We start from the raw sequence: 27,200 nt of genomic DNA, 5'->3' as shown, positions 1-27,200 counted from the left end.
TAGTATATTCTAGTATATTCTAGTATATTCTAGTATATTCTAGTATAGTTTAGCCTCAGCTTGCTCTGACCTGTGTTCCTCTCCCCTAACCTTACCCTCTCTCCTCCACAGCTCTGCAGTGCCCGGCCAACAGCAACTTCACCAACTGCCTTCCTTCTTGTCAGCCTTCCTGCTCTAACATGGATGTTCACTGTGAGGAATCCAGCCCCAAAGCCCCCTCCTCCTGCAAGGAGGGCTGCGTCTGTCAGTCTGGCTACGTGCTGCATAATGACAAGTGTATACTCAGAAATCAGTGTGGCTGCAAAGATGCCCAGGGTGACCTCATCCCAGTGAGTGGGCATCTCAAGTGGGGGTTGGTGGGGGGCTGGAGGAAGCTCAGTGGGTGAAATGTTTGCCCCCTCACTGCAGTGGGAGGACTGGAATGTGAATCTGTATGGCCAGTATAAGCCTCGGTGGTGTTCGTCTATAATTCCAGGGCTCCTGCTCGAAGATAGGAGGTGGGGACAGGATATTTTCTAGAAACCTTGTGACTAGCTATTCCTGTGTGAGTGGCAGTAAAAAGAGGCAACCACGGTGGGGTGGGAGTTCAGGGGAGACTGCTGAATACAAGAATACAATGAGGACCAGCACGTGAGATCGTCCTTTGACCACCGCATGTACATGTGTTCATATTCACACACTCGCACAAATACACACTCACAAAGACTTTTTTTTTTTTTTAAAGTGGGGCTAGGTGGTCATTCACCGCTGCTCCCGTAATATGAAGTTGGTCTTTCCTGGAACTTGCCAGGCAAGTCCTCTACTGCTGAGCCATGTCCTAAGCCCCTCCCTAGAAGATGTTAGCCAGAGGCTCTAAAACTGACCCAGGCTCTCAGTCCTACAGTAATGGGTGCTAGGCAACTGCTCTACCACTAAGTCATGCCCCAGATACTCTTAAAGGATTCTAGGTAAACGTTCTGAATTTGAGTTACAATCCCAGGTTTCCATTGAAGGATTCTAGGCCTCATTTCTACCCATGGCCACTACTAGCCTGTTACTGGAGGATTCTAGACAGAGGTTCTGCATCTGAGCTGTACTCCCACGTACCCAAAAGAGGACTCTAGATCTCTACCAGTGAGCGACAGGCCAACCCCTCACTAGACTGAGATATGCTCATAGCCCATGATGTATTTTCCCCTTGAATACTTCCCAGCTATGTTTGTTTTAGTGGGGTGGAACCTGCTGATGGCACATCCGAAGCTCTTCATAGGAGACAAGAGTTACCCAGGACTAGCACCTGCCTTGTCACTTGCCTTCTCTCCCCGTGACTTTTGCAGGAAGGCAAGACCTGGATCACCAGCGGCTGTTCCCAGAGCTGTAACTGCACAGGAGGGGCCATCCTGTGCCAGAATTTCCAGTGTCCCCCAGGGACTTACTGCAAGGACATCGAGGATGGCAACAGTAACTGCACCAATATCCGTAAGGGAGCCATGGCGGAGGGTGGAGGAGGGTGTGCTCATGACTGGAGAGACAAGAGGCAAGAAGGAGCTTAGTCTGGTGGGCATAAGGAGTCAGGGATAAGGAGGTGTCGTAGTGGAGAGGGATTCCCAACACCCACACTGGACTAGTCAGTACGAGTCTCTCAGTGATTAGCCTCATCTAATTTAAAGATGCATCTTTTTAAAATGAATAACTATTTCTTTTTATTTAGGTTTAATTGAATATGTCTATCTGTGTACATTCCATGTGTGTGTAGATGAGGGCTGGCAGGGGTCAGAAGAGGCTGTTAGATCTGGAACTGGAGCTTCCAGGTGGTTGTGGGGACTGGGAACTGAACTCAGTTCCTCTGGAAGACAAGCAAGTGCTCTTAACCGCTGAGCCTCTTTCCAGCCCCATAGCCATATTCTTTTTTTTTTTAGGACATGAAGCCCCCCTTTTTTTAAGATTTATTTATTATTTATGAATACACTGTAGCTGTCTTCAGACACACCAGAAGAGGGCATCAGATCTCATTACAGATGGTTGTGAGCCACCATGTGGTTGCTGGGATTTGAACTCAGGACCTCTGGAAGTGCAGTCAGTGCTCTTGACCACTGAGCCATCTCTCCAGCCCCCCATAGCCATATTCTTAACTGTTCTCTCTGGCCCTGACACACCATTCATGAACAATAAATATTTGTTGAATCAATAACAAAAGGAAAAACAAACGGACAGATAAACCCTTCGGCCCACCATGGTTCCTGTAGCCTCTGCTTCCTCTGGCCCTTCTGGTCCTCTCTGCTAACTGTAATCTCCCTCTATGCCACAGCTCTGCAGTGCCCAGCCCACAGCAGCTACACCAACTGCCTTCCGTCCTGTCCACCCTCATGCGTGGACCCAGAGGGCCTCTGTGGAGGCACCAGACCTAAAGTCCCCTCCACCTGCAAGGAGGGCTGTGTGTGCCAGCCTGGCTACCTGATGCATAATAACAAGTGTGTGCTCAGAATTTACTGTGGCTGCAAAGACACGCAGGGTGCTGTCATCTCAGTGAGTGTGTGTGTGTGTTTGGGAAATGGGCTTGCTGAGGCTAGAGAGAAGACTAGCTGGGTAGAATATTTGCTCAGAAAGTATGAGGACCTGAGTTTTTAATCCCCACAATCCATGTAAGCTGGGCATGGTAACCTGTGCCCCTAATTCCAGGGCTCCTATCAGGAAACAGGAGCTGGGGACAGAGGAATCCCTGAAATTGCAGCTAGTTCCGTATGGTTAGAGAGATGTGTGTAACATCAAAGAGACAGACTTTGTCAACACAAGCTGGACTGTGAGGACCGACACCTGGATCGTGTCCTGTTCTCAAACCATGCGAGTACTGACATACACACATGAATCATATGTAAATACAAAGTGGGTTTGGGGACCATCTCCTTTCTGCTCCTCCCACCTGAGATGATCCTGAGAAGGTGGGTCAGGTCCTGGTACAGGCTAGGGAAATGGTCTACCTCTGAGCCACATACCGTATCAGGCCTTCACTGGGAGCTCTAGACATGCCCTTGGCTGTTCCCCATGGCCCCATTACTTCACTGGGAAATTCTAGGTAGACACTGTACTGCTAGGCTGTGGCACCGCACCAGCTGCAATTAAAAATGTATTTCTAATCTATTGAGTTTAGTCAATGAAGGAGGGACCTTCAGAGAGGAAAGGCAGGTGACTGCCCTTCAAACAGGATGTGAAGCTGTCTCTTTAGAACTGGTTCGTGGTCATCACGTGTTTTCTCTTCCCATGGCATCCGCAGGCAGACAAGACCTGGATCTCCAGAGGCTGTACCCAGAGCTGTACCTGCTCAGCAGGGACCATCCACTGCAGGAATTTCCGGTGTCCCTCAGGGACCTACTGCAAGAATGGGGATAATGGCAGCCCTAACTGCACCAAAATCCGTAAGGGAGAGAACAGGGAGTGTGCTCGTGGACGGGGTCAGAGGCAGAGCAAAAAGGACTTTGGTCCCTGGGCCTTAGATGTAGGAGATTGGAAGTACCACAGTTGGGAGGGACTCTGGACACCCGCGGCTGGGTTGAATCTCTTCTCAGTGTTAGCTTCTCAGTTAGTCTCCTACGTTGGGAGCTTCATCTTCTTACATGTTTCCTCATGGCTTGACACCACAGCTTAGAAACCATTTGCTGAATGAATAACGAAAGTGGGGAAATGAGGCTCCCCTGTACTAGAGCCTATCAACCCCCGCTTCTTTAGGCCCCCTCTGCCCCTTTCCACTAAGCACTCTCCCTCCACACTGTAGCTCTGCAATGCCCAACCGACAGCCAATTCACAGACTGCCTTCCCTCCTGTCTACCTTCTTGCTCCAACCACTGTGAGGTCACCAGCCCCAGTGTCCCCTCCAGCTGCAAGGAGGGATGTCTCTGCAACCGTGGCTTTGTGTTCAGTGAGGACAGATGTGTGCCAAGAACTCAGTGTGGTTGTAAAGATGCCCGGGGTGGCACCATTCCGGTGAGTGGGTGTGGGAGGGGGACCGAGGGCCAGTTTCTCCTTTTCTCTGCTTCTCTCAACCTAGAATGCCCCATTCTCAAAGCCTGGCCCAATGAGAAGACTGCTCAGGGCCTGACACACAGTAGGCCAGTACTCCAAAAGAGCCATACAGCGGCTCCCGTTAAAGGATTCTTTCTGCACATGCTGTCTACTACCTAATCTAACCCCGGCCTTAGACTCGGGGTGTTAGCAAATAATTGGGGTTAGTGGAGAAGGTCAGAGTGGGGGGTCTAAGGAAGTAAAAGTCTGTCTGCCTGTTAGATCTGCAGTGCCTGGCCCACAGCAGCACATCTTCCCTCCTGTACACCTTAGAGGTGGAAACTGGTTAGGGAGAGCGTCCAGAAACCCTTCAGGCCTGGACCTAGGCTGGGCTCGCTGGAGGCTCCACGGCCTTCTCACTACCAGCCTTCTGCAGGCAGGCCAGACCTGGACCTCCAAAGGCTGTACTCAGAGCTGTGCCTGCGTGGAAGGCAATATCCAGTGTCAGAATTTCCAGTGTCCCCCAGAGACTTACTGCAAGGACAACGGTGATGGCAGCAGTACCTGCACCAAAATCAGTAAGGGGCCATCCCTGGGCCTGGGGTGGTGGTGGTGGTGACTGGCATGGCTAGAAAAGTCAGAGATGGGGCCAGAAGGAACTTGGTGCTCTGCCCGAAGAGCTTGGGACTCTGCAGGCTCACTGCTGGGCTAGGTGTCTTCTCAGTGCTAGTCTCCCAGTAGTCTTCTGCCTTGACTAAGAGATGGAGTCTTCCTAGTTTGTGCCTCAGTGCTCAGCATACCAGCATCCTCCATAAATGTTTGCTGAATGAAGAACAGAACAGGGTGGGAGGCTCTGCTGTTGATTGGTCCAGCTTGATTTTTTTTTTTTTAAAGAGCATCTGACTCACTGGGCACCCTCTGTTCTTCTCCACTAACCTCTCTCCTACCTCATAGCTCTGCAGTGCCCGGCCCACACCGAGTACACCAGCTGCCTTCCCTCCTGCCTGCCTTCCTGCTTGGACCCAGAAGGCCTTTGCAAAGACATCAGCCCTAAAGCCCCCTCTACCTGCAAGGAGGGCTGCGTCTGCCAGTCTGGCTACGTGCTGAACAGTGACAAGTGTGTCCTCAGAGTTGAGTGTGGCTGCAAAGACACCCAGGGTGCTCTCATCCCGGTGAGTGGGTACCCACTGGGGGGCTGCTGAGGGCTGCAGAGATGAGTCACTGGGCAAAACATTTGTGGAGCAAGGCTGATGGCCTGAGTTTGAATCCGCACAACCCTTGTAAACTGGCCCTGGTAACCTGGGTTTTTAAATCCCAAGGACTCGGCCTGGGAGTCCTGAGAAGATAGAAGAATCCCCAGAAACTTGTGAGACAGTAGTGGACATCAAGGAACTGAGGGGAGGAAGAAGAAGGGGAAAGTGGGGGCAGGAGAGAGACAGAGACAGAGATGCAGAGACACTCTGTGTCAGTACATGGGGAAAAATGAGAATCAACACCCAAGACTGGGCATTTAAGTGAGCCTACACACACACACACACACACACATGTACACACACACACACACGCACACACACACACGCACATACACAGAGGCAGACGTTGGGCGGCAGGCAGACAGACAGACAGACATGGGGAGACAGACAGACAGACAGATAGACAAACATGGGGAGACAGACAGACAGACAAACATGGGAGCGGGGAGCGGCAGGCAGAGAATGGTTTGAAAAACCGACATAGGATGAAGAAGGTCACATTGTCACGCCAGTCTCACCTGGAGTGCTCCCGACTGTGTGGCTGCCTCTGGAGACTGAGTGTGAAGGTCATGTCCTGCCACAGGGTAGGCGAGTGCTCTACCACTGAGCCTCCATCTCCAGCCCTCACTGAGGGGAGATAGGCAAGTGTATGCAAGCCACACCAGTCCCCTGATAACTGGGGGAGCTGATCAGGTGCCCTATAGCTGAGCTGTGTTCCCAGGTTCCCGTTATAACTCTGAGCGACTCCCCACAGCCCCAGTGGAAGATTCTAGGCGGGTGCTCCTGCGGATCTATGCACACAGCAACAGAAGCCGTCTTTCCTTAAAACACCTTTGACACAGATAGGTAGTCCTGGTTGCTGTGGATAGATGGCAAACCTAAGTCCCTGAAACAGGAAGTGACTCTCTAACCAGTCCCTCTGTCCTGATATTCTACCTCTTCCCATGACTTCTGCAGGTAGGCAAGACCTGGACCTCCCCAGGCTGTACCCAGAGCTGTACCTGCATGGGAGGGGCTGTTCAGTGCCAGAATTTCCAGTGTCCCTCAGGGACTTACTGCAAGGACAGCAGTGATGGCAGCAGTACCTGTGTCAAAATAAGTAAGGGAGCCATGGGCGAGGGCGGAGAAGGTGTGTGTGTGTGTGTGTGTGTGTGTGTGTGTGCTCATGGCTGGGTGATCTGGAGGCAGGGCGAATGGTCGCTTAGTTCTCTGCCCTAAGAGGTCAGGATACTGAGGTCCCTCAGCAGAGAGAGGTTCTGTAATCCATAGCTCTGCTGAGACGCTTCTCTGGCTTAGTGTCTCAGTGGTATCTGACAATGACTTGGGTCATCCATTCTAAGTTTCTTCTCTCAGGGCTTGGCACACAGGCCATGCCCAATAAATATAAATGTTCAATGAATGAATAACAAAAAACGGGGAGAACCCCAAGATCTCTTGGTTATTCTAGTTTCTGCAACCTCTGCTTTTTCAGGCCCCCTCTGGACCTCTCCACTAACCCCATTCTTTTTACCCCATAGCTCTGCAATGCCCAGCCTACAGCTTATTCACTGACTGCCTTCCCTCCTGTCTGCCTTCCTGCACGGACCCAGATGGCCTCTGTAAGGGAGCCAGTCCCAAAGTCCCCTCCACTTGCAAGGAGGGCTGCATCTGTCAGTCTGGCTACGTGCTGAGTAACAACAAGTGTATACTCAGAAATCAGTGTGGCTGCAAAGATGCCCACGGTACCCTCATCCCAGTGAGTGGGGGCAGATGGTAGGATTGGTGGAGGCTGGGGAAATAACTCCATTAGGAAGTATTCGACCTGCAAGTGTCTAGACCTAGGTTAGAGTTCCCACAACCCATGTAAGATGGACAGAGCCTGTGTCTAACACCCCACTGCTTCTACTGCGATACGGGAAAGGAAGACAGCAGCATCTCAGGAACTTGAAAGCTAATCTTGTGTGTGCCGAGATGGTCAACAACAGAAAGGATAGAGAAAGAGAGACAGGGAATTATCCTCTGACCTCCATGTCTGTGTGTGCATCTGCGCACACACACATATACACACACATACACACAGACACACACACTCACACAGACACACAATTCATTCACACAGTCAGACACACTCACACAGACACACTCTTACACACAGACACACACTCACATAGACACACTTGCACAAACACATACACTCACAGACACACATACAGACACACTCACATAGACACAGACATACTCACACACACACAGACACACAGACTCACACAGACACACACTCTCACACAGACACAGACACATACACACAGGAGGGAGGGAGGGAGGTGGCTGATTCTTTAATCCCAGTACTTGGAAAGCAGAGTCACGTGGCTCCCTAAAGTTCAAGACTAGCCTGCTCTACATGGCAAGTTTAGACTCTCTAGGACTCCATAGGGAGAACCTGTCTCAAAACCAGACAAACAAACCAGTACCTGAAAAGAAACCCCACGTAGATTGGAACCACTAGCTCATTTCTTCTGCCTCTGTCCTGCTGGGACGCTCCAGCCTGTATGGCTGATGCTAGACTGTGAAGGTTGTTCATGTCCAGGTACAGGGGAGAGGCAAGTGCTTAACCCCTGAGCCACTCCCCAGCCCTTCACTGGGGGGTGCTAGTTTATTTGAGAGCCACACACCATCCATCCCTGAGGATTCTAGTCAGATGCTCTGCAACCTGAGCTATGCACCTCAGTCCCTGCTATAGGATTTGGAGCCACCGCTCTACAACTGGCCCATCCCCCCAGTGCCCTGACCTAGGATTTCAGGCAGAAGTCCTGCTGATGACCCAAGGCCCCACCTCCTCACTGGGAGATTCTAGGCAGGTGCCATTCTGCTGAGTTGTGCCTATAGCAACAGATGGAAACTTTTTTTTCAAATGTTTTCTGCCTACCATTGGTTGATGCAGTAAATGTGCAATAGGGTGTCCCTTCAGACAGATGAGGTTGTCTCTAGTTAGCTCCTTCCTCCACTTCCTGTGTCTTTCTGTGCTTTCTGCAGGAAGGCAAGACCTGGGTCTCCAGAGATTGTACCCAGAGCTGTGTCTGTACAGGAGAAACCGTCCAGTGCCTGAGTTTCCAGTGTCCCCCAGGCACTTACTGCAAGGACACTGAAGATGGCAGCAGTAACTGTGCCAAAATCAGTAAGGGGGCCATGGGGGGGGTGGGGACGGTGTCCTGATGGCTGGAGGGATCAGAGGCAGGGCAAGGTGGAGCTTAGTCCCCTGGGCTTTAGACGTTGGGGATGGAAGGTACCACAGTAAAGACACTTGGGAGCCATGGGTGGGTTGAGTCCCTTCTCAATGTTAGTCTCGACAGAGACTTGTGAGAGCACCCACACACACTTTTTTTTCTTACTCTTGGATTGGCAGACAGGGCATGCTCGGTGAATGCTTGCTGAATGAATAGTAAACACGAGTGGGGTGGAGCAGCATCTCTTGAGCATTCCATGAAGCCTGCTTTCTGCAGGGAAGCCTCTGCTTCCGTGGGCTTCCTCTGATCCGCTCCGTTAACCCGACTTTCCCTCTACTCCATAGGTCTGCAGTGTCCAGCCAACAGCCACTATACGGACTGCTTTCCTCCCTGTCCACCTTCTTGCTTGGACCCAGAGGGCCACTGTGAAGGCACTGGCCCCAGAGTCCCCTCCACTTGCAAGGAAGGCTGCCTCTGCCACCCTGGCTTTGTGCTTGATAGGGACAAGTGTGTGCCCAGAATTGACTGTGGCTGCAAAGATGCGCAGGGTGATCTCATCCCAGTGAGTGGAAGCGGGGGAATGGCTTACTTTTTATTCTGCATATCTTAGTCTGTGATGCTCACTTGAGATGCTCATGTCTGTATAGCTGGCCTTGGAATGTGAAGGAAGGTCTGTCCTGGCATAGGCTAGGCAAGCGCTCTTTCCCTGAGACCCATTCCTAGCCCCTTGTTGTAGAATTCCTGTTGTACCACTCAAGCGTGCCCTAGGCCCTTACTGGTATTCTAGACAGATGCTGTCTGTTCAAACAGTCGCCAGATTCTAGTCAAGTACCCTACTGCTGAGCTAACCCCTAATCACAGACTCGCAGTATCTTAAAACATATTTTCCATGTACTAATGGTTGACCCAATAGATGTGGTCCCAAAGAATGGAAGGGAAAATGAAAACCTAGTAGGCTGGCATAAGGTTGTCTTCCTTTAGCCAGCCCCTCTGTTCCCTTTGTCTCCCCATGGCTTCCACAGGCAGGCAAGACCTGGACCTCCCCAGGCTGTACCCAGACCTGTGCCTGCATGGGAGGGGCTGTTCAGTGCCAGAATTCCCAGTGTCCCCCAGGGACTTACTGCAAGGACAATGAAGATGGCAGCAGTAACTGTGCCAAAATAAGTAAGGGGGCCATGAGGAGGGTGGGGTGCTCACGGCTGAGAGCAGAGCAAGAAGCTTAACCCCCAACTTAAGAGGTTGAGGATAAGGAGGGAGGGATTTGGACGTCACGGGGCGTGGCTGAGTCCCTCTCAGTGGTAAGTCTCCCGCACTAGGTTAGAAAGAACTGTTATTCTTCCCTTCTGTCCTCCCTGTTGGAGACATAGAACATCCTCAGAAAATGTTTACTATTTGAACAATTAAGAAGAATGGAAAAGCCCCAGACTTCGTTGTTCATTCTGCCTAGTCTGATATTCACAGCCTGTTTCCTTGTGCCTTCTCCACTAACCTCATAGCTCTGCAGTGCCCCGCCCACAGCAACTACACTGACTGCCTTCCCGCCTGTCTCCCTTCCTGCGTGGACCCCAGTGCCCTCTGTGGGGAGACCAGCCCTAAAGTCCCCTCTACTTGCAAGGAGGGCTGCATCTGTCAACCTGGCTATGTGCTGGATAAAGACAAGTGTGTTCTTAAAATTGAGTGTGGCTGCCGAGACCCCCAGGGTGCCGTCATTCCGGTGAGTGAGCATGGGACTCAGCATGGTGGAGGGAGACAGCCAGTGGACTCAACCAGTGTGAAATCTATAGACTATGAGGGCAGATGTAAGTACCCCAGACATTAGGGGACACTGAAACGGCCCGGTGCTTAAGCGCACATGCCAGTCTATCAAGAGGCTTGGAGTCTGGATTCTAGCACTATGTAAGGCTACTCACAAACACCTAAAACTTCAGCCTCAAGGGACTGATGTGTCTTCTGGTCTCCATGGACAATCATATGCATTCACTCACATGGACACACACACACACACACACACACAAATAAATAGCCACCCTCAGACTTTCCTTCCTTCCATTTCCTGTGACTTCTGCAGGCTGGGAAGACCTGGCTGTCCCCAGGCTGTACCCAGAGCTGTGCCTGCGTGGAAGGGGGCATTCAGTGCCAGAATTTCCAGTGTCCCTCCGGAACATACTGCAACAGTAGCAATAACTGTGCCAACAAAATACGTAAGAGAGCCATGGGGGGGGGGTTGTGGGGGAGGCAGGTATGCTCGTGGTTGGAGAATCCAGAGCAAGGCAACAAGGACCTTCTTCCTCTGAGCCTGTAGTAGGGGTGGGTTCTGTGGTACTGCAACTGAATCCTTCTGAGTGTTAGTCTCCCACTGGGTGGCCTCCCATATTGACTTGGGAGGTTGATTCTTTATTTTTTTCTTCTATACGTCCTTGTCACAAGAGCCATGCTCGGCAAATGGTTTTAGAATGAACAATAAAAGTGTGGTGGTGGGAGCCCCAAGTCTTCCTTCATTCTACCTAACCTGGCTCCGCCCATCTTCTCCACTGACACCCCCCCTTTTTGCACCTCACAGCTCTGCAGTGCCCCGCCCACAGCCGCTTCACCAGCTGCATCCCCTCCTGCCCACCTTCCTGTTCCAACCTGGCTGGCCACTGTGAGCAGACCAGCCCCAAAGTCCCCTCCACCTGCAAGGAGGGCTGCCTCTGTCAACCTGGCTACTTCCTGAATAATGGCAATTGTGTTCTCCAAATTCACTGTGACTGCAAAGATGCTGAGGGTGGCCTCATTCCGGTGAGTGGGCGTGGGAAGTGGAGCGTGGGAAGTGGGATTGGGGCAGCAGGTAAGATGGCCTGGTGAGCTAAGTGCTTGCTGTGCAAGGGCAAGGATCTGAGTTTAAATTCTGTGTACCCACGTTAAGCAGGGCTTGGAATCCCCAGAAGCTTACAAGCTAACTGGCCAGGGGTTCACTGTGAAGAATAGCGAGGATGAAATGAGAGAAAAGGAGACCCTATCGTAACTAGAGGTGGAGAAAGTGAGACCCAGTCAATACTCTGACTGCTTCTCCTGTATTTAAACTGCTCTATCTTCTGGTGGATGCGTGCAGGGCTCCGCACCCACCCAAGGGCTCTGGATTCACGAATGAAACACACACACACACACACACACACACGCCAGATTGTTTTTAATATGCCTTAACTAGCTCAATGGTTGGGCACTTCCAAACCTCCCCACAGTTAATAGACTGCCCTCTGATATTCCTGCATTAACACTTTATAAATCTATATTTTGTCTTTGCTGCCCTGGTTCCCTCTGGGCAGCCCTCCCATGGGGCTGCTTTCCCTTTGCACCTACATTTTGGCTGTCTTGCCTTACTGCTTTTTCATGGCATGGTCTGTATGCCCCTCTCATGGCCGACCCTCGTCCCCACTCCTGCCTTTTGACTTGGAATCCTAAAAGTCTCACCTCTGTCTCTCTGCTCAGCTATTGGCCGATGGCAACTTTATTTCCCCATCAGACCAAACTAGGGACAAGCTTCCTTTAGCCTAAATGCAGTACACTGCAAACAGGTCTTTGGGTAACATAATTGGCATAGGAACACAACCCGCTACATAATTAATTTTTAAGTAAAGATTACTTTTTACAAAGCTAGGGGCCAGGGAATGGCTCCAAAATGACACTTGCTCTCAAGCCTGAACACCCAGCTTTGATCACCAAGCCCCACACGCTGAAAGGAAAGAACTGACTCACACAAGTTGTCCTCTGACCTCCACATGTGTACTTGTGTCTCTGGCTGGCCCTTGAGTTTGAAACTTGGTCAGGGCCTGGCACTTGCTGGGCAAGAACTCTACAACTGAGCCATGTACCTGGACTCTCAGTGATGACTGTGTGTGCAAGTGAGCTATGTGACAGAGCCTTGATCAGAGTCCCGAGGATTGTAGGCAGGGGCTCTACCACTGAGCCACACCCCCAGCCCCTCACTGGGGGGTTCTAGGCAGGGGCTCTACCACTGAGCCACGCCCCCAGCCCCTCACTGGGGGATTCTAGGCAGGGGCTCTACCACTGAGCCACGCCCCCAGCCCCTCACTGGGGGATTCTAGGCAGGGGCTCTACCACTGAGCCACGCCCCCAGCCCCTCACTGGGGGATTCTACATGGGTACTCTACCACAGAGCCACAGAGCTAACCTACTTGCCCTAGATATAATCTTCTTTTTCAATATTTTCCATGTCTAGCTGTTTGACTCAATTGTGAAACCTGTAGACAGAGGGCAAATGCAGATACTTCAGACAGGAGGTGAGTCTGTCTCTCTAGGACAAGCTCCTCCACCCTCCCTGTCTTTTCCTGTGACTTCTGCAGGCTGGCAAGACCTGGACCTCCAAGGACTGTACCCAGACCTGTGCCTGCACAGGAGGGGCTGTTCAGTGCCAGAATTTCCAGTGTCCCTCAGGGACTTACTGCAAAGACAGTGGTGATGGCAGCAGTAACTGCACCAAAATCCATAAGGGAGCCATGGCGGAAGGGAAGGACAGTGCGCTCGTGGCTGGAGGGATCACAGGTAGGGCATGAAGGAGCTTAGTCCTCTGACCTCAGAGGTTGGAGATAGGAGGTCCCACAGTGGGGAGGAATTCTGGACACCCAGCTCTGGGCTGGACTGGGCTGGGCTGGGCTGGGCTGGGCCGGGCTGGGCTGGGCTCTTCCCTACTTTAAGTCTCCCATGCTGACTTGAGAGATCCATCATTTTTAGTCTCCCCCACTTACCAAAAAAATCAGTCTTCTTACCTTCTTCCCCAGGGCTTGGCAAAAAGCCCACACTCAATAAATGTTTCCTAAATGAGTAACAAACGGAAAACAAGGCCCAAAGGTCTGTTCTCGTCTTGCCGTGTTTGGTTTCTATAACTTGTGCTCGCTTGGGTCCCCTCACTGACTCCACCCTCCCCACCCCACAGCTCTGCAGTGCCCTGCTCACAGTCACTTCACCAGCTGCCTCCCCTCCTGCCCACCTTCCTGTTCCAATTTGGATGGCAGCTGTGTGGAATCCAACTTCAAAGCCCCCTCTGTCTGCAAGGAGGGCTGTATCTGTCAACCCGGCTACTTGTTAAATAACAATAAGTGTGTGCTCCGAATTCAGTGTGGCTGCAAGGACGCCCAGGGTGGCCTCATTCCCGTGAGTAGGCGTGGGGACGGGATTGGAGGGTGGCTGAGGAGATGGCTCACTGGGTAACATGTTTGCCTTGCAAGTGTGGGGACCTGAGTTTGAATCTCCAGAACCTATGTAAGCTGGACATGGTAGCCTCTAGCTTCTGCTTGGAGACAAGAGAATCCCCAGACTAACTAGCTAGTTTTGTGATTAGACAGAGACAAAACCAGACACCCTCGGGCTGGAGAGATGGCTTAGTGGTTAAGAGTACTGACTGCTCTTCCAGAGGTCCTAAGTTCAATTCCCAGCAACCACATGGTAGCTCAAAACCATCTGTAATGGGATCTGATACCCTCTTCTGCTGTGTCTGAAGACAGTGAAAGTGTACTCATGTTATAAAATAAGTAAATCTTTAAAAAACAAACAAACAAACAAACAAACAAAAACAGACACCCTCACAATACAAGACACAGGTGAAGACCAGCATTCCAGGTTATATTCTGCCTTCACACATACATGTACAAATGCTCCCACACACGTGAACATACATGAGAAGACGCATACACTAAGATTTAAAATAAAACACCACTTCTTCTCTTCCCTCAACTTTTGTTAGCCCTGGGTGCGACTGTATTGTTTTTGTTTTGTTTCTGTTTTTTTGAGACAGGGTCTCTCTACATAGCCCCGTTGGTTGTAATTTTAAGAAATTGTGCTTGCTCCTAGCCTGGTGCTGGAAACAGCTGTCTCACCCAGCCCCCACGGCTAGCTTCGCCAAGCCACTCCACTCTCACTTAGCTCCACCAGACCACTCGGGCTGTGCCTTTTCTCCTGCCCACCTGAGTCCCAGCGGATGGAAAACTCCCGACAGTTCTGACGCTAACGCCAGCCAGCTAGCAAGCTGTTGGGCGCTGCTGTCTTGCTCTAAACTCATCAGCTACCCTATGTTAGAATTCTGCCGGTGGCAGGGGCTACCACCGGTTCAGTCGCCCCAGGCCTTACGGGGTTCATGCTCCTCCCTCCGAAGCCCCTCTCTGTCTTTTTTCCTCCTCTTCCTCCTGGGATCTGGAAATCCCACCTTTTTCTCTTCACCCAGCGATTGGCTTCTGCCGTCTTTATTGACATAATCAAGAAACAATTAGGGAACCAGATTTTAGTATCAGTTCCTTCCCCTATGTAGCCCCGACTGTCCTGGAACTCACTATGTACACAGGGAGGACTGGTCTTGAACCCACAGAGCTCTTTGTCTCCTGAGTGCTAGGATTAAAGGGGTGCTCTGCCACATGGATGCATCTGTCTTTAGGACTGACCCTGGAGTATGAAGGATGCTCAAGGCCTGGCACAGGACAGACAAGTGCTCTGCCACTGAGCCATGCCCCTGCAACCCATCAGGGAGAGTGCTAGGCAGGCTGTCCATAACTGAACTGTAGCCCCAATTCCTAACTGCAGGGTTCCAGGCAGGTGTTATGCCTCTAAGATTCACCACAGCCCCAAATGCAATTATTTCTTCAAATATTTTCCACTCATAGTTTTTTTTTTTAACTCTTTATTGACTCTGTGAGTTTGACATCACACACCCCGTCCTGCTCACCTCCCTGTCCCTGCAAAGCCACCTCAGCCCCTAGAGCCTCCTCACCAGAAAAAATTAAAATAAAAATAAACAAAACATAGAAAGCATCTCAGCGTAAAGCCGTAGTCATCCCAGTGTGTCTGTCCTACAGTGTGCTCCTCTCTGTCCCCACATCTTTGCTAGCAAATGTTCATTACAGTAAGTCACTGGTCTGGTTTGAGTCCTATGGCTTCTGCTATTGGATCCTCACCGGGACTTTCCTTGGTTATCCTGTTGTTACCCTGTATCACGGAGATCTTGCAGCTTTGGGTCAGCGATCGGCCCTTTCACAGGCTCCAGCCGTTCCTGATGAGGTAGAGTTTGAGGCGGGTCAACTCAAAGCCCTGGATCCAAAGTCCACTCATAGTTTTTTGACTCAATAGATGTGAAACCTGCAAATAGTGAGGCCAAACCTACAAACCCCGGAACAACGAGGCTGCCTCCTTAGTGCAGGCTTCTTTCTTACTTCCTTTCTCTTCCCATGGCTTCTGCAGGCAGGCAGGACCTGGATCTCCGGTGGTTGTACTCGGAGCTGTACCTGCATGGGAGGGGACATCCAGTGCAGGAATTTCCAGTGTCCCCCAGGGACTTACTGCCAGGAGAGCAGTGACAGCAGCAGTACCTGTGCCAAAATCAGTAAGGGGCCACGGGCAGGGTGGGGGGCGTGGCTGTAGGGATCAAAGGCAGGACAAGAAGGAGCTTAGTCCCTGGGCTCAGAGGTCAGGATACTAGGTACCACAGTGGGGAGAGATTGTGCTGGGACAGTTCTCAGCGCTGGTTCTCACTGGTTGGTCTTCTTCATTTAGCTGGGAGATCATTCTTATTACTTTGCTAAGAGCTTGACACACATCCCGTGCTCAGTAAGTTTTCTCAAAATAAGTAACAACAGGGACAAAAACCTCAAGCTCTGTGTGTCACTAGGCCCCATCCAGTAATCCTAATGTCCTTCCACCCCACAGCTCTGCAATGTCCCGCCCACAGCCACTACACAAACTGCCTCCCCGCTTGTCCACCTTCCTGTACTGATCTGGATGGCCACTGTGAGGGCACCAGTCCCACAGTCCCGTCGCCCTGCAAGGAGGGCTGCCTCTGTCAACCTGGCTATGTGGTGCATAATCACAAGTGTGTGCTCCAGATTCACTGTGGCTGCAAGGACACCCAGGGTGGCTTCATCCCGGTGAGTGGGTGAGAAGATAGGGTTTCGGTTACCAGGCCAATGGGTCAGTTGCTTTTTTGTACAAGTATGAGGACCTGTATCTGAATCTCCACAGCCCTCTGTACATAGGCATGTTACCTGTGGGCCAGCACTCACACACATGAGCACGATACCACACACACACACACACGTATGTTGTGCTATCTTTATAAAGATTTCTTTTGATGCGTGTGAGTGCTAGCATATATTCTATTCGTGTGTATCACTTGAGAACCTGGTGCCCACAGAGGCTAAAAGAGAGCACTGGAACCCCAGGAACTGGAGTTACAGGAATTGTAAGTTGCTGTATGGGTGCTGAGAATTGAACCCTGGTCATCTATAAGGCAGCACGTACTCTTAACAGCTAAATCATCCCTGTCGTCCTATGAAACATTTTAAAAGTTGATCTGTGGTTCACTTTCTCCTTGCTCTCTTCTCATTCTCTCTGCCTGGGATGCTCCTGTCTATCTGTCTGTCTGTCTGTCTGTCTGGCCCTTGAGTTTGAAAGCTGGTCAGGATCTGGAACAGGCTAGGCAAATGTTCTACCACTAAGCCACACCTTCAGTCCATCCATGGAAGAGTCTATCACCAAGGCGCACTCCAGACCTCAGTGCAGGAATCTAGGCGGGTGAGCTGTGTGACTGAGGCTCTAAGAGCACAAGCTGATAAGTCCCCTACAACTCCTTTCCCAATAGTCTCCACCTGCGCTTGGCTAACTCAGCACGTGTAGAGCCTGTGGACGGATAGGGAGGACAGACCGGAGGTGACCCTGGACCCCTCGAACACCCTCTCTGTCCTCATTTCCTTTCACTTCCCACGTCTTCTGCAGGCAGGCAAGACCTGGATCTCCAGTGACTGCACCCAGAGCTGTACCTGCATGGGCGGGGCTGTCCAGTGTCACAACTTCACCTGCCCCCCAGGGACTCAGTGCCGGAACAGTAACTGTTCCAAAATCAGTAAGAGGGCAGTGGGGGAGGGTGGGGAAGTGTGCTTATGGCTGAAGGGATCAGACAGGGCAAGAAAGCACTTAGCCCCCTGGCTTTGGTGGTTGAGAATACTACCAACACAGGGAAATTTGGGGCCCCACTCTGGACTGTGTCCCTTTTCAGTACTACTTTCTCAATGGCTAGGTTCCCATTGACTTGGGAGACACACCCCTTTGTTCTCTATTTAGGGCTGGTATCCAGCCCGTGCCCCGTAAATGATTGCTGAATGACTAACAGAAAGAAAGACAAAAAAGCAAAAAACAAAAAAAAAAAGGAAAGGCAAGTTGTGTTGGTCATTCACCCCAGTTAGATTTCTTTGTTGTCTGTGTCTTTGGGCCCCTCTGTGCGGTCTGCTGACACTACTGTCTCTTCCCTCATAGCTGTACTGTGCCCAGCCCACAGCCACTATACCTCCTGCCTTCCTTCATGTCTACCGTCCTGCTTTGACCCAGAGGGCCTCTGTGGGAGCACCAGCCCAACGGCCCCCTCCACCTGCAGGGAGGGCTGTGTCTGTCAGTCTGGCTACTTGCTGAATAAGGACAAGTGTGTGCTCAGAGTTCAGTGTGGCTGCAAGGACGCCCAGGGTGACCTCATCCCGGTGAGTGTGTTTAAGATGGTGGGCCTAGGCAGATGGCTCAGTGAGTGAGGACCTGATTCAGCACACATATGAGGACATGTTTGGAATCTCCACTGTTCCAGGAACTGTTTGCAAGAAGCCTTTATGACATCCCAGGCTTCTATGTGAGACGGGAGGCAGAGATGGGTAATCCCCCAAAAGTTAGGGGCTTGATAGTCTGGTGCTGTCAAAATGTCTGAATATCAGGTGAAGTGTAGTACCAACACCCAAGACTTGTCCTCTACCTCCACATATATGTGTGGCATGATTAAACACAGAACGCAAACACACACTCACACACACGCACACACGCACACACTCACACACACATGCACACACTCACACACTCACACACACACTCACACACACACACTCACACACACACACTAGTTTAAAAAGAAGTAGCATGTCTGAAACATGGCTCAGTAGGTAAAGGCATTTACCTAAAGGCCAAGAGAATTTCTGGAACTCATGTGGTTGAAGGAGAGAATTGATTCCCACGAGTTGTCCTCTGCCCACCACACATGTGCCATGGCCTATGTACATGTAGGTGTGTGCACATGCACACACACACACACACAAAATTTAAAAAATTTCAAATCTGATTTGGCAGGCGTTTCTCCTTTCCTCTGCTCTTGTTCATCTGAGGTCCCCACCCCCCACCTGTCTGTATCACTAGCCTGGCAGTATGAAGCCTGGTCCTAGGCAAGTGCTCTACCACCTAATTGCACATCTCCCTCACATGCTTATCACTTGGGAATTCAAGGCAAGTGCCAAGCAGCTTTGCTTTGTAACTAAGATATGTTCACAGGCAGACCCCTACAGGAAATTTCTAAGCCACAGTTTTACCACTGAGACACAACCCTCATTAAGGATTCTAGGCAGGAGCTCTACCACTGAGCCACGCCCCCAGCCCCTCACTAGGGGATTCTAGGCAGGGGCTCTACCACTGAGCCACGCCCCCAGCCCCTCACTAGGGGATTCTAGGCAGGGACTCTACCACTGAGCCACGCCCCCAGCCCCTCCCTGGGGGATTCTAGGCAGGGGCACTACCACTGAGCCATGCCCCCAGCCCCTCACTGGGGGATTCTAGACAGGGGCTCTACCACTGAGCCATGCCCCCAGCCCCTCACTGGGGGATTCTAGGCAGGGGCTCTACCACTGAGCCACGACCCCAGCCCTTCACGAGGGTTGGGGGGCGAGGGGACGGGATTCTAGGTATGCACAATCCTACTGAGATATACCAAAACTCCTAGTTGTAATAGTTTTTCCAGTTTTTTCCACCTGTGATTGGTTGGTTCTCTAGAGTTGACAGAGAGGACAGTGTGAGTCCTTCAGACAGGGCATGAAGCTGTCTCCCTAGAACTGCCGTCTCTGTCTACTTCTTTTCTGTCTCCATGATTTCTGTATCTGTAGGCAAACAAGACTTGGCTCACCAGAGGCTGTACCCAAAAGTGTACCTGCAAAGGAGGGGACATTCATTGCTGGAATTTCAAGTGTCCCTTGGGGACTGAATGCAAGGACAATGTTGGTGGCAGCAGTCACTGTGCCAAAATTGGTAAGGAAGCCATGGGAAAATGGAGAGAGTGCGCTCGTGGATGGATTTATCAGAAACAGGGCAGGAAGGAGCTTAGTCTTCTGGGCCTACGACGTCAGGATACTGGGTACCACAGTGAGGAGGGGTCTGGGGACCTGCAGCAGGGTCTTGTCTCAGTGGTTATCTCCCAATGGTTTGGCTCCCTCGTTGATTTTGGAGACGCATTCTTCTTTCTTCCTTCTCTCAGGACTTAGCACACAGTTTGTGCCCACTACATGAATAAACTTATCATTCTGCCCAGCCTAGATTCTTTATCCCCTACTTCCTTAGGCTCTCCCAAGCCCTATGCATTAATGCCATATCCCTGTACCCCACAGCTCTGAAATGCCCAGCCCACAGCCACCACACCAACTGCCTTCCCTCCTGTATCCCATCCTGCTCCAACGTAAATGACCGCTGTGAGGCTACCAGCCTCACAAGGCCCTCTACCTGCATCGAAGGCTGCCTTTGCCACTCTGGCTTTGTGTTCAGTAAGGACAAGTGTATCCTCAGAACTCACTGTGGCTGCAAAGACTCCCAGGGGACCCTCATTCCTGTGAGTGGCATAGCATATGGGATGGGAGGTAGGAGGGGGCCTTCCTTCTTCCCTCTGTCCCGTGACGTGAGCCTGGGATGTACACCACGCCATCATGGGCCCTGGAGTTGCTTAGATCCTGAGCAGGCTAGGGACATACTCTGTTGCCCAGCCACATTCAGCTCAGTGCTGGGGGATTGGAGAGATCCTCTAAGGCAGAGGTCTGCTACCATCTTCTTCCCAGTGGAGTCTGTGTAGGCCCTCTGCCACCCAAAGGCTCTGGATACAACCCTTTCCCCATGTTTCTCGCTGTGTATGTAGTTGACTCAATAGATAAGGAACCTTCAGACAGGAGGCTAAGCCTGCCTCTTTATAGCTGCCCCGCTTTGTCCTTACTTCCTGCATCTTCCTGTGGCTTCTAGGCAGGTAAGAACTGGATTACCACGGGCTGTTCCCAGAGATGTACCTGCACGGGAGGACTTGTTCAGTGCCACAACTTCGAGTGCCCCTCAGGGACGGAGTGCCAGGACATCGAGGACGGCAACAGTGACTGTGTTGAAATCAGTAAGAGAGCCATAGGGGGAGGTGGAGAGACTGTCCCTACAGAAGAGTCAGGGGCAGGGCATGAAGGAGCTCAGTCCCCTGGGCCTAAGAGGTCAGGGATAGGGAGGTAACATAGTGGGAAGGGATTCTGGGGACCTTCCCTAGGCTGTGTCCCTTCACAGTGTCAGTCTCTCCGTGGTCAGCATCTTAGTTCATTTCCGTGGCTGTGATAAAAATACTGTGACAAAAAGCAACTTGGGGACCAAGGGCTTCTGTCAGCTCACAGTTGCAGTACCAGACTGTCACTGGTGGGGGGGGCCAGGGGGGAAGTCGAGTTGTCAGGAACTTAGAGAGCTTCACAGGCACAGGAGAGCAATGAGCAACGCACTCTTAGAAGAACTTGGCCTGCTTTCTCTACTGTATAGAGTCCTGGGCCAAACCCAGGGCATTTGTCATCCACAGTGTACCGGATCTGCCAATTAAAGTAGTCAAGACAGTTCCCCACCGACATTTCCATGGACCAATCTGACCTAGACAATCCCTGATTAAGACTCTCTTCCTAGATGATTCTACAAGGCATCAAGTTGAGAGTTAAGGCTAACCATGAGAATCAGGGTCCCCATCTTATCTTGGCAGGTCCACATTTTCTCCCTTTCTTCTCTCCGGGGTTCCCACACAGACCTTGTCAGGAAAAGCCAAACAATCGCTTAAGGTGTCCGTTTCTCACAATGAGTTGAGAAAAGCCATTCTTTTTTCCCTCCGGCTTGGCACTCAGGTGATGTTCAGTCAATGTTTGCTGAATGAATGACACGAGAAGGAAATCTCTCTTTCTTTTCTGTTAGCTCTTCTACCCTGTCTTGTTTCCGAAGTCCCTATGTCCTCGGGCACCCTCTAGACCTCTCCACTTACCTTGCTTTCCCTCCATGCCATAGCTGTGGAGTGCCCGGCCCACAGTCACTACTCCAAATGCCTTCCCTCATGCCTGCCTTCCTGCTCGGACCCAGACGGCCTCTGTAGGGGCACCAGCCCCAAAGCCCCCTCTACCTGCAAGGAGGGCTGTGTCTGTGAACCTGACTACGTGCTGAGTGATGACAAGTGTGTGCCCAGAATTGAGTGTGGCTGCAAAGACGCCCATGGTGTTCTCATCCCGGTGAGTGGGCATGGAGAGCGGGGTTGTCGAGGGCTGAGGAGATGGCTCAGTGTGTGAGGACCTCAGGTCAAGTCACTGTAATCCATTTAAGCTAGGCGTGATATTCCGTGTCTATCATTCCAGAACTCCTACTGAAATACAGGAGGTGCAAACAGGACAACCCTCAGAAACTTACAGGCTAGACATTCTGCTGTACGTCATAGTGGTGAATATCACCAGAACCAAGATGAGAGAGAGAGGGAAGGAGGGAGGGAGGAAGGGACAGAGATAGCAACAGAGACAGAGACAGACAGACAGGCAGGCAGACACAGAGACAGAGAGAGAAAGAGAGACTGTTTCAGTGCAAGGTGGAATGCAAGAACTAACATCTGAAAATGTTCTCTGACCTCCAGGAGTGTGCACATTCACACACGTACTCAAACACAAATGTGTGTTTTTTAACAAGTAGGCTTGGGAACCATGTTCTCCTTTTCTCTGTCTAGCCACGTTACTTCTTCCTATCTGTATGGCTTGCCCTGCAGCTGAAGGTTGGTCAGTTCTTGGCATACGCTAGACCAGTGACGCACTGCTGAGCTGTCCTCCCATCCCCTCGCTTAGAGATTCAGGGCAATTGCTGTCTCCCTGAGCCACATCCTCAGCCTCCTCTAGAGGCTTCTAGGCAAGTGCTTTATGGCAAAGCCATGCCTTTTGCTACGTGCATGCCTTCTGCTACACGTTGGGCATTGTAGTCAAGCTAAGGTGTGCCCACAGCTAGAGCAGCAACTGTTTTAAAAATATTCCCACCCATCGTTGCTTGACTCAATAGACACGGAGCCTGCAGACAGGAATCGCAAACGTAAGTCCATCAGACAGCCACTCCGCACAGTGCCGTGGTCCTCACTTCGTTCTCGTCTTGTTGCTTCTACAGGAAGGCAAGATGTGGATCTCCAGGGGCTGTACCAAGAACTGCTCCTGCAAGGGAGGGACCGTTCGGTGTCACGACTTCAGATGCCCAACAGGGTCTCGTTGCAAGGACAATAAAGATGGCCACAGTAACTGTGCCTCCTACGGTAAGGAAACTGTAGGGGAAGGCTAGGGATATGTGCTCATGGATGGAAGAACCAGGATAAGGGAAAGAAGGAAATTAGTTCTCTGGGGACACACAGACAGACACCCACACAGACACCCATACAGACAGACACACAGACACACAGACACACAGACACACAGACAAATAAACAGACAGACAAATACACACACAGACATGCACACACACAGACACACACACAAACAAATACACAGACACAGACACATAGACACACAGATACACACAGATACACACAGAGACACACACACAGACACACACACACAGACACACACACAGACACACACACACAGACAAATACACACAGAGACACACACACACAGACACACACACAGACACACACACACACAAATACACACATAGATAGCTACACACACACACAGACAGACACACACACAGACACACACACAGACACAGACACATAGACACACACACACACACAGACACACAGACAGACACACACACACACAAATACACACATAGATAGCTACACACACACACACACACAGACAGACACACACACACAAACAGAGTCGATGCTCAGTAAACATTTGCTGGATGAATAACAAAAGGGGCAGGGGAAACCCTAACTCATCTTAGTTGTTCTGCCCACCCTGTTTCATGTGGCTTCTGCTTCCTTAGGCCTCTGGTTCTCCACACTAATGCCATTACACTCTTTCCATCCCAAAGCTCTGAAGTGCCCAGCCCACAGCCTCTACACTGACTGCCTTCCCTCCTGCCTGCCTTCCTGCTCGGACCCTGAGGGCCTCTGTGGGGGCACCAGCCCTGAAGTTCCCTCCACCTGCAAGGAAGGCTGCTTCTGTCGATCTGGCTACGTGCTGCATAAAAACAAATGCATGCTTAGAATTCACTGTGACTGCAAAGACTTCCAGGGTAGCCTTATCCGGGTGAGCAGGCGTGGAGACCACAACGAGGGCTGGGAGCTGGCTCAGTGGATAAAATGCTTGCTGCACAAATGTAAAGACCTGAGTTTGGATCCCCATGACCCTTAGAAGCTGACAGAGCTGGCTGTGACACCAGTTTCCCTACTATGCTATAGGAGATGAAGCTAGGAAAAATCACACGAAATGTGGGCACCAATTCTGGTGATATACACGAACAAGCAGTGAGTAACAGCACAGAGACAGAGGAAGAGGGAATGAATCTTGTCTGAGTACAAAGTGGAAGGCAAGGACCAATACCTAAGATCTACCCTCAATGTGTGCATGCATGCACACACACACACACACACACACACACACACACACACACACTGGACATTCTAATAAGGCCAAATCATGCCCACAGTCCCAGTAACAATTTTAAAAACTCTTCCATCTGTAGTCGGCTGACTAAATAGATATAGAACCTACGGATATGCCGGGCAAATGTAAGATCCTTGAACAGGAACTGCCAACCATGGAGCCTGCAATGGAACTAACCTAGGCCCTCTGCACATAGGTTACAGTTCTGTAGCTTGGTCTTCCTGTGGGACTCCTGACAGTGAGAACAGGAGCTGTCTCTGACTCTGTTGCCTGCCTTTGGGACCCTTTCCCCCTGCTGGGCTGCCTTATCTAGCCTGAATAGAAGAGGAGGTGCCCAGTCTTAAAGCAACTTGATTTTTGATGACTGTTTGATATCAATTCATGAAGGCTGGCCCTTTTCTGAAGTGAAACGGCCACGAGGGTGAGGGTGGTTGGGAGGAGAGAAAGGAAGGAAAACGGGTTGGGATGTAAAATAAGTAAAAATAAATAAATAAATAGACAAATAAATAAAAATAAAAAGACCCTGGGACAGAACACTAAGCTTGTCTCCTAGAACCACCCCTTCTGTTCTCTCTTTCTTCCCTTCCTGTGGCTTCTGCAGACCGGCCAGACATGGATCTCCTCTGGGTGTTCCAAGATTTGTACATGCAAGGGAGGGTTCTTTCAGTGCCAAAGTTACAAGTGCCCCTCAGGGACCCAGTGCGAGGAGAGCGAAGATGGCAGCAGTAACTGTGTCTCCAGCAGTAAGGGAGCCCGTGGGACGGGAGGGACAGAGCCAGCTCACTGCTGGAGGGATCTGACACATGGCATGAGCCCTCCTCTCCCTCCACCCCACAGCTCTGAAGTGCCCGGCCAACAGCCTCTACACCCAGTGCCTTCCCTCCTGTCTACCTTCCTGCTCCAACCCCGATGGCCACTGTGGGGGCACCAGCCACAAAGCCCCCTCCACCTGCAGGGAGGGCTGTGTCTGTCGACCTGGCTACCTGCTCGATAAAGACACGTGTGTGCACAAAGACCAGTGCGGCTGTAAAGATATCAAGGGTGACATCATCCCGGTGAGTTGGTGTGGGGCATGGGGGCTGTGGGGCCACACTCTGCCTTTCTCAGCCTTGAATGCTCCTGTTTGTAAGGCTGACCCTGGAGGACAAAGGCTGCTAGGATGTAGACCGGATTTTTTTTTCCTTTTTAAAGACAAGGACTCATGCACTGACTGCATAGCCAAAGATGACTTTTGAGTTCCTGATCCTCCTTCTTTTGCTTCCTGAGTGCTGGGATGACAGGCTGTTCCACCTCTGCTGAGTTATGTAGTACTCAGGGCTTTGCACATCATAGACAAGCACCCTACCAGTCCAGCAACACTCCCAGCCCTCATAGACTGGGAATCACGTCAGAGAATCCCACAGCTGACGCACCAAGGCAGAGGTGCACAAAACAGGAAGAACTCTGCTCCTTCATCTCCTCATCTGAAAATGAGTCCACCAGCCCCTCCTGAGCAATGCATTTAAGACACTGAGAACAAGTCGCATGACATAGTGACACCTCGGGTCCTGCTGCTTGGGAGGTGGGAGCAGGTCAGAAGTGGAAGGCAACGCTCAGATACATAGTGACTTTGAGACTGGCCTGAGCTACTTAAGACCTTATCTCAACTACGCCCAGCAAAAGGCTAAGAACAATGTCTTGAGAAGGAATACATGGTCCCAAGATTCAGTTGGCACTGGCAGCTGTCTTCTGAAGAAAGCCTGTTCCATCAGTTCCTGGGCATCCATGGGAATGGATGCCCTTGATTCCAGGACACTCAAGATACCCAAATACAAAGATGTTCAAGCCCTTGTATAAAATGACGTAGTAGTCCTGGGAGTGTAGCACAGTGGGTAGAGGATTGGTCTAGCACACAGAGAGCCCTGGGTCCCATCCCCCACACTGAGCATTGCATACAGGAGGTGTGATGGCACACACCTGTGACCCTAGTGCCGGGGAGGTAGATGAAGAAGGATCAGAAGTTCAAAGCCCTCTCTGACTACACAGGCAATTGGAGGTCAGCCTCTATAAGAGACTCCATTTCAAAAGATAAGAAGGAATGGGAAGGCCATCTGGCATCTGTTAGCCTTTGGTCTCCGGGTTGTTTTGGATGATGTGCCTGGCTAGGCAGGTATCTCCTTCCTCTCTTGTCACCATATGTGTCCCTCCAAAGCTGCCCAGTTGGTTGAGAAGCACTATTTTTTGGTCGAGGGTATACTGTAGCTGGGCTTCCCTGCTAAGAACCTCCAAGCAAATTCTCTAACCACACAAACACAATTGGACAGATAGCTCAGTCAGTAATTGTTTGCCCCTGCAAGCAGGAGGGCGTTTGTTTGATTCCTAGAACCCCTGTAGAAAAAGCCAGGCATGGGCCAAGGGGATGTCTCAGCAGATAAATGCATATCTCACCAAGCCCTTTGACTCCAGAAACCCACCTAGTGGGAGACAAAATGGACTCCTGAAGGAGATGTCCCTGCCTTCCATGCACATGCTGTGGCATCCACACGCACAAAATAAATGCGTGGGCTTTTTCTTTTTTTAAAGTCAGATATAGTAGTATTTACTTGTAATCCCAGAACTGAAGAGATGGAGACCGGCAGATCCTCAGCCAAGCCTCAGAAATTAATGAGAGACCCTAGCTCAAGGAACAAGGTGTGACTCCTGAGGAAAAGCTTGTCCTTAGGCCTCCACAACATGCATATGCATATATATGAAAGTGCACACACATGACACATGCAGACATACATCCACATACTATAACATAGTAATGTATATCTTCCTATATGTTTTAAATAATTCTACATGAATTGTAATGACTAAGACTGTGTGAATCTTATACAATTGCTCTACTGTATTATTTGGGGGAATAATGACAGAAAATACAGATAGGTTTGTCTTTCTGGAACTTAGGGCCTAATCCATTCTAGATACTAATTTTACCACTGAGCCATACTCTCATCCCCTTCCTGGCGGAGTCTAGGCAGGGGCTCTACCATTGAGTCACGCCCCCAGCCCCTCACTGGAGGATTCTAGGCAGGGGCTCTACCACTGAGCCACGCCCCCAGCCCCTC

The 27,200-nt window shown here is 50.9% G+C and overlaps 1 protein-coding gene across 1 annotated transcript in view; it reads left to right on the top strand.

The window, feature by feature from the left end:
- The window catches only part of Zan (zonadhesin), a 94,237-nt gene that overhangs the window by 59,492 nt on the left and 7,545 nt on the right, over window positions 1–27,200 (top strand). Inside the window, exons 38-66 of the mRNA XM_028777870.1 lie at window positions 112–329; window positions 1,317–1,458; window positions 2,288–2,505; window positions 3,251–3,392; window positions 3,749–3,957; window positions 4,412–4,553; window positions 4,930–5,147; window positions 6,186–6,327; window positions 6,746–6,963; window positions 8,241–8,382; window positions 8,776–8,993; window positions 9,454–9,595; window positions 9,928–10,145; window positions 10,500–10,632; window positions 10,992–11,209; window positions 12,775–12,973; window positions 13,365–13,582; window positions 15,656–15,797; window positions 16,121–16,338; window positions 17,186–17,312; window positions 17,723–17,940; window positions 19,375–19,516; window positions 19,873–20,090; window positions 20,492–20,633; window positions 21,545–21,762; window positions 22,670–22,811; window positions 23,537–23,754; window positions 24,713–24,854; window positions 24,949–25,166. Of these exons, the coding sequence (XP_028633703.1) occupies window positions 112–329; window positions 1,317–1,458; window positions 2,288–2,505; window positions 3,251–3,392; window positions 3,749–3,957; window positions 4,412–4,553; window positions 4,930–5,147; window positions 6,186–6,327; window positions 6,746–6,963; window positions 8,241–8,382; window positions 8,776–8,993; window positions 9,454–9,595; window positions 9,928–10,145; window positions 10,500–10,632; window positions 10,992–11,209; window positions 12,775–12,973; window positions 13,365–13,582; window positions 15,656–15,797; window positions 16,121–16,338; window positions 17,186–17,312; window positions 17,723–17,940; window positions 19,375–19,516; window positions 19,873–20,090; window positions 20,492–20,633; window positions 21,545–21,762; window positions 22,670–22,811; window positions 23,537–23,754; window positions 24,713–24,854; window positions 24,949–25,166 (5,282 nt within the window). The remainder of the gene's footprint in view (window positions 1–111; window positions 330–1,316; window positions 1,459–2,287; window positions 2,506–3,250; window positions 3,393–3,748; window positions 3,958–4,411; window positions 4,554–4,929; window positions 5,148–6,185; window positions 6,328–6,745; window positions 6,964–8,240; window positions 8,383–8,775; window positions 8,994–9,453; window positions 9,596–9,927; window positions 10,146–10,499; window positions 10,633–10,991; window positions 11,210–12,774; window positions 12,974–13,364; window positions 13,583–15,655; window positions 15,798–16,120; window positions 16,339–17,185; window positions 17,313–17,722; window positions 17,941–19,374; window positions 19,517–19,872; window positions 20,091–20,491; window positions 20,634–21,544; window positions 21,763–22,669; window positions 22,812–23,536; window positions 23,755–24,712; window positions 24,855–24,948; window positions 25,167–27,200) is intronic.

The sequence above is a fragment of the Grammomys surdaster genome, unplaced genomic scaffold, assembly GCF_004785775.1.
Source record: "Grammomys surdaster isolate TR1022 unplaced genomic scaffold, NIH_TR_1.0 316, whole genome shotgun sequence".
Classification (NCBI taxonomy): Eukaryota; Metazoa; Chordata; class Mammalia; order Rodentia; family Muridae; genus Grammomys; species Grammomys surdaster.
This window is presented reverse-complemented; position numbering and strand designations above follow the sequence as displayed.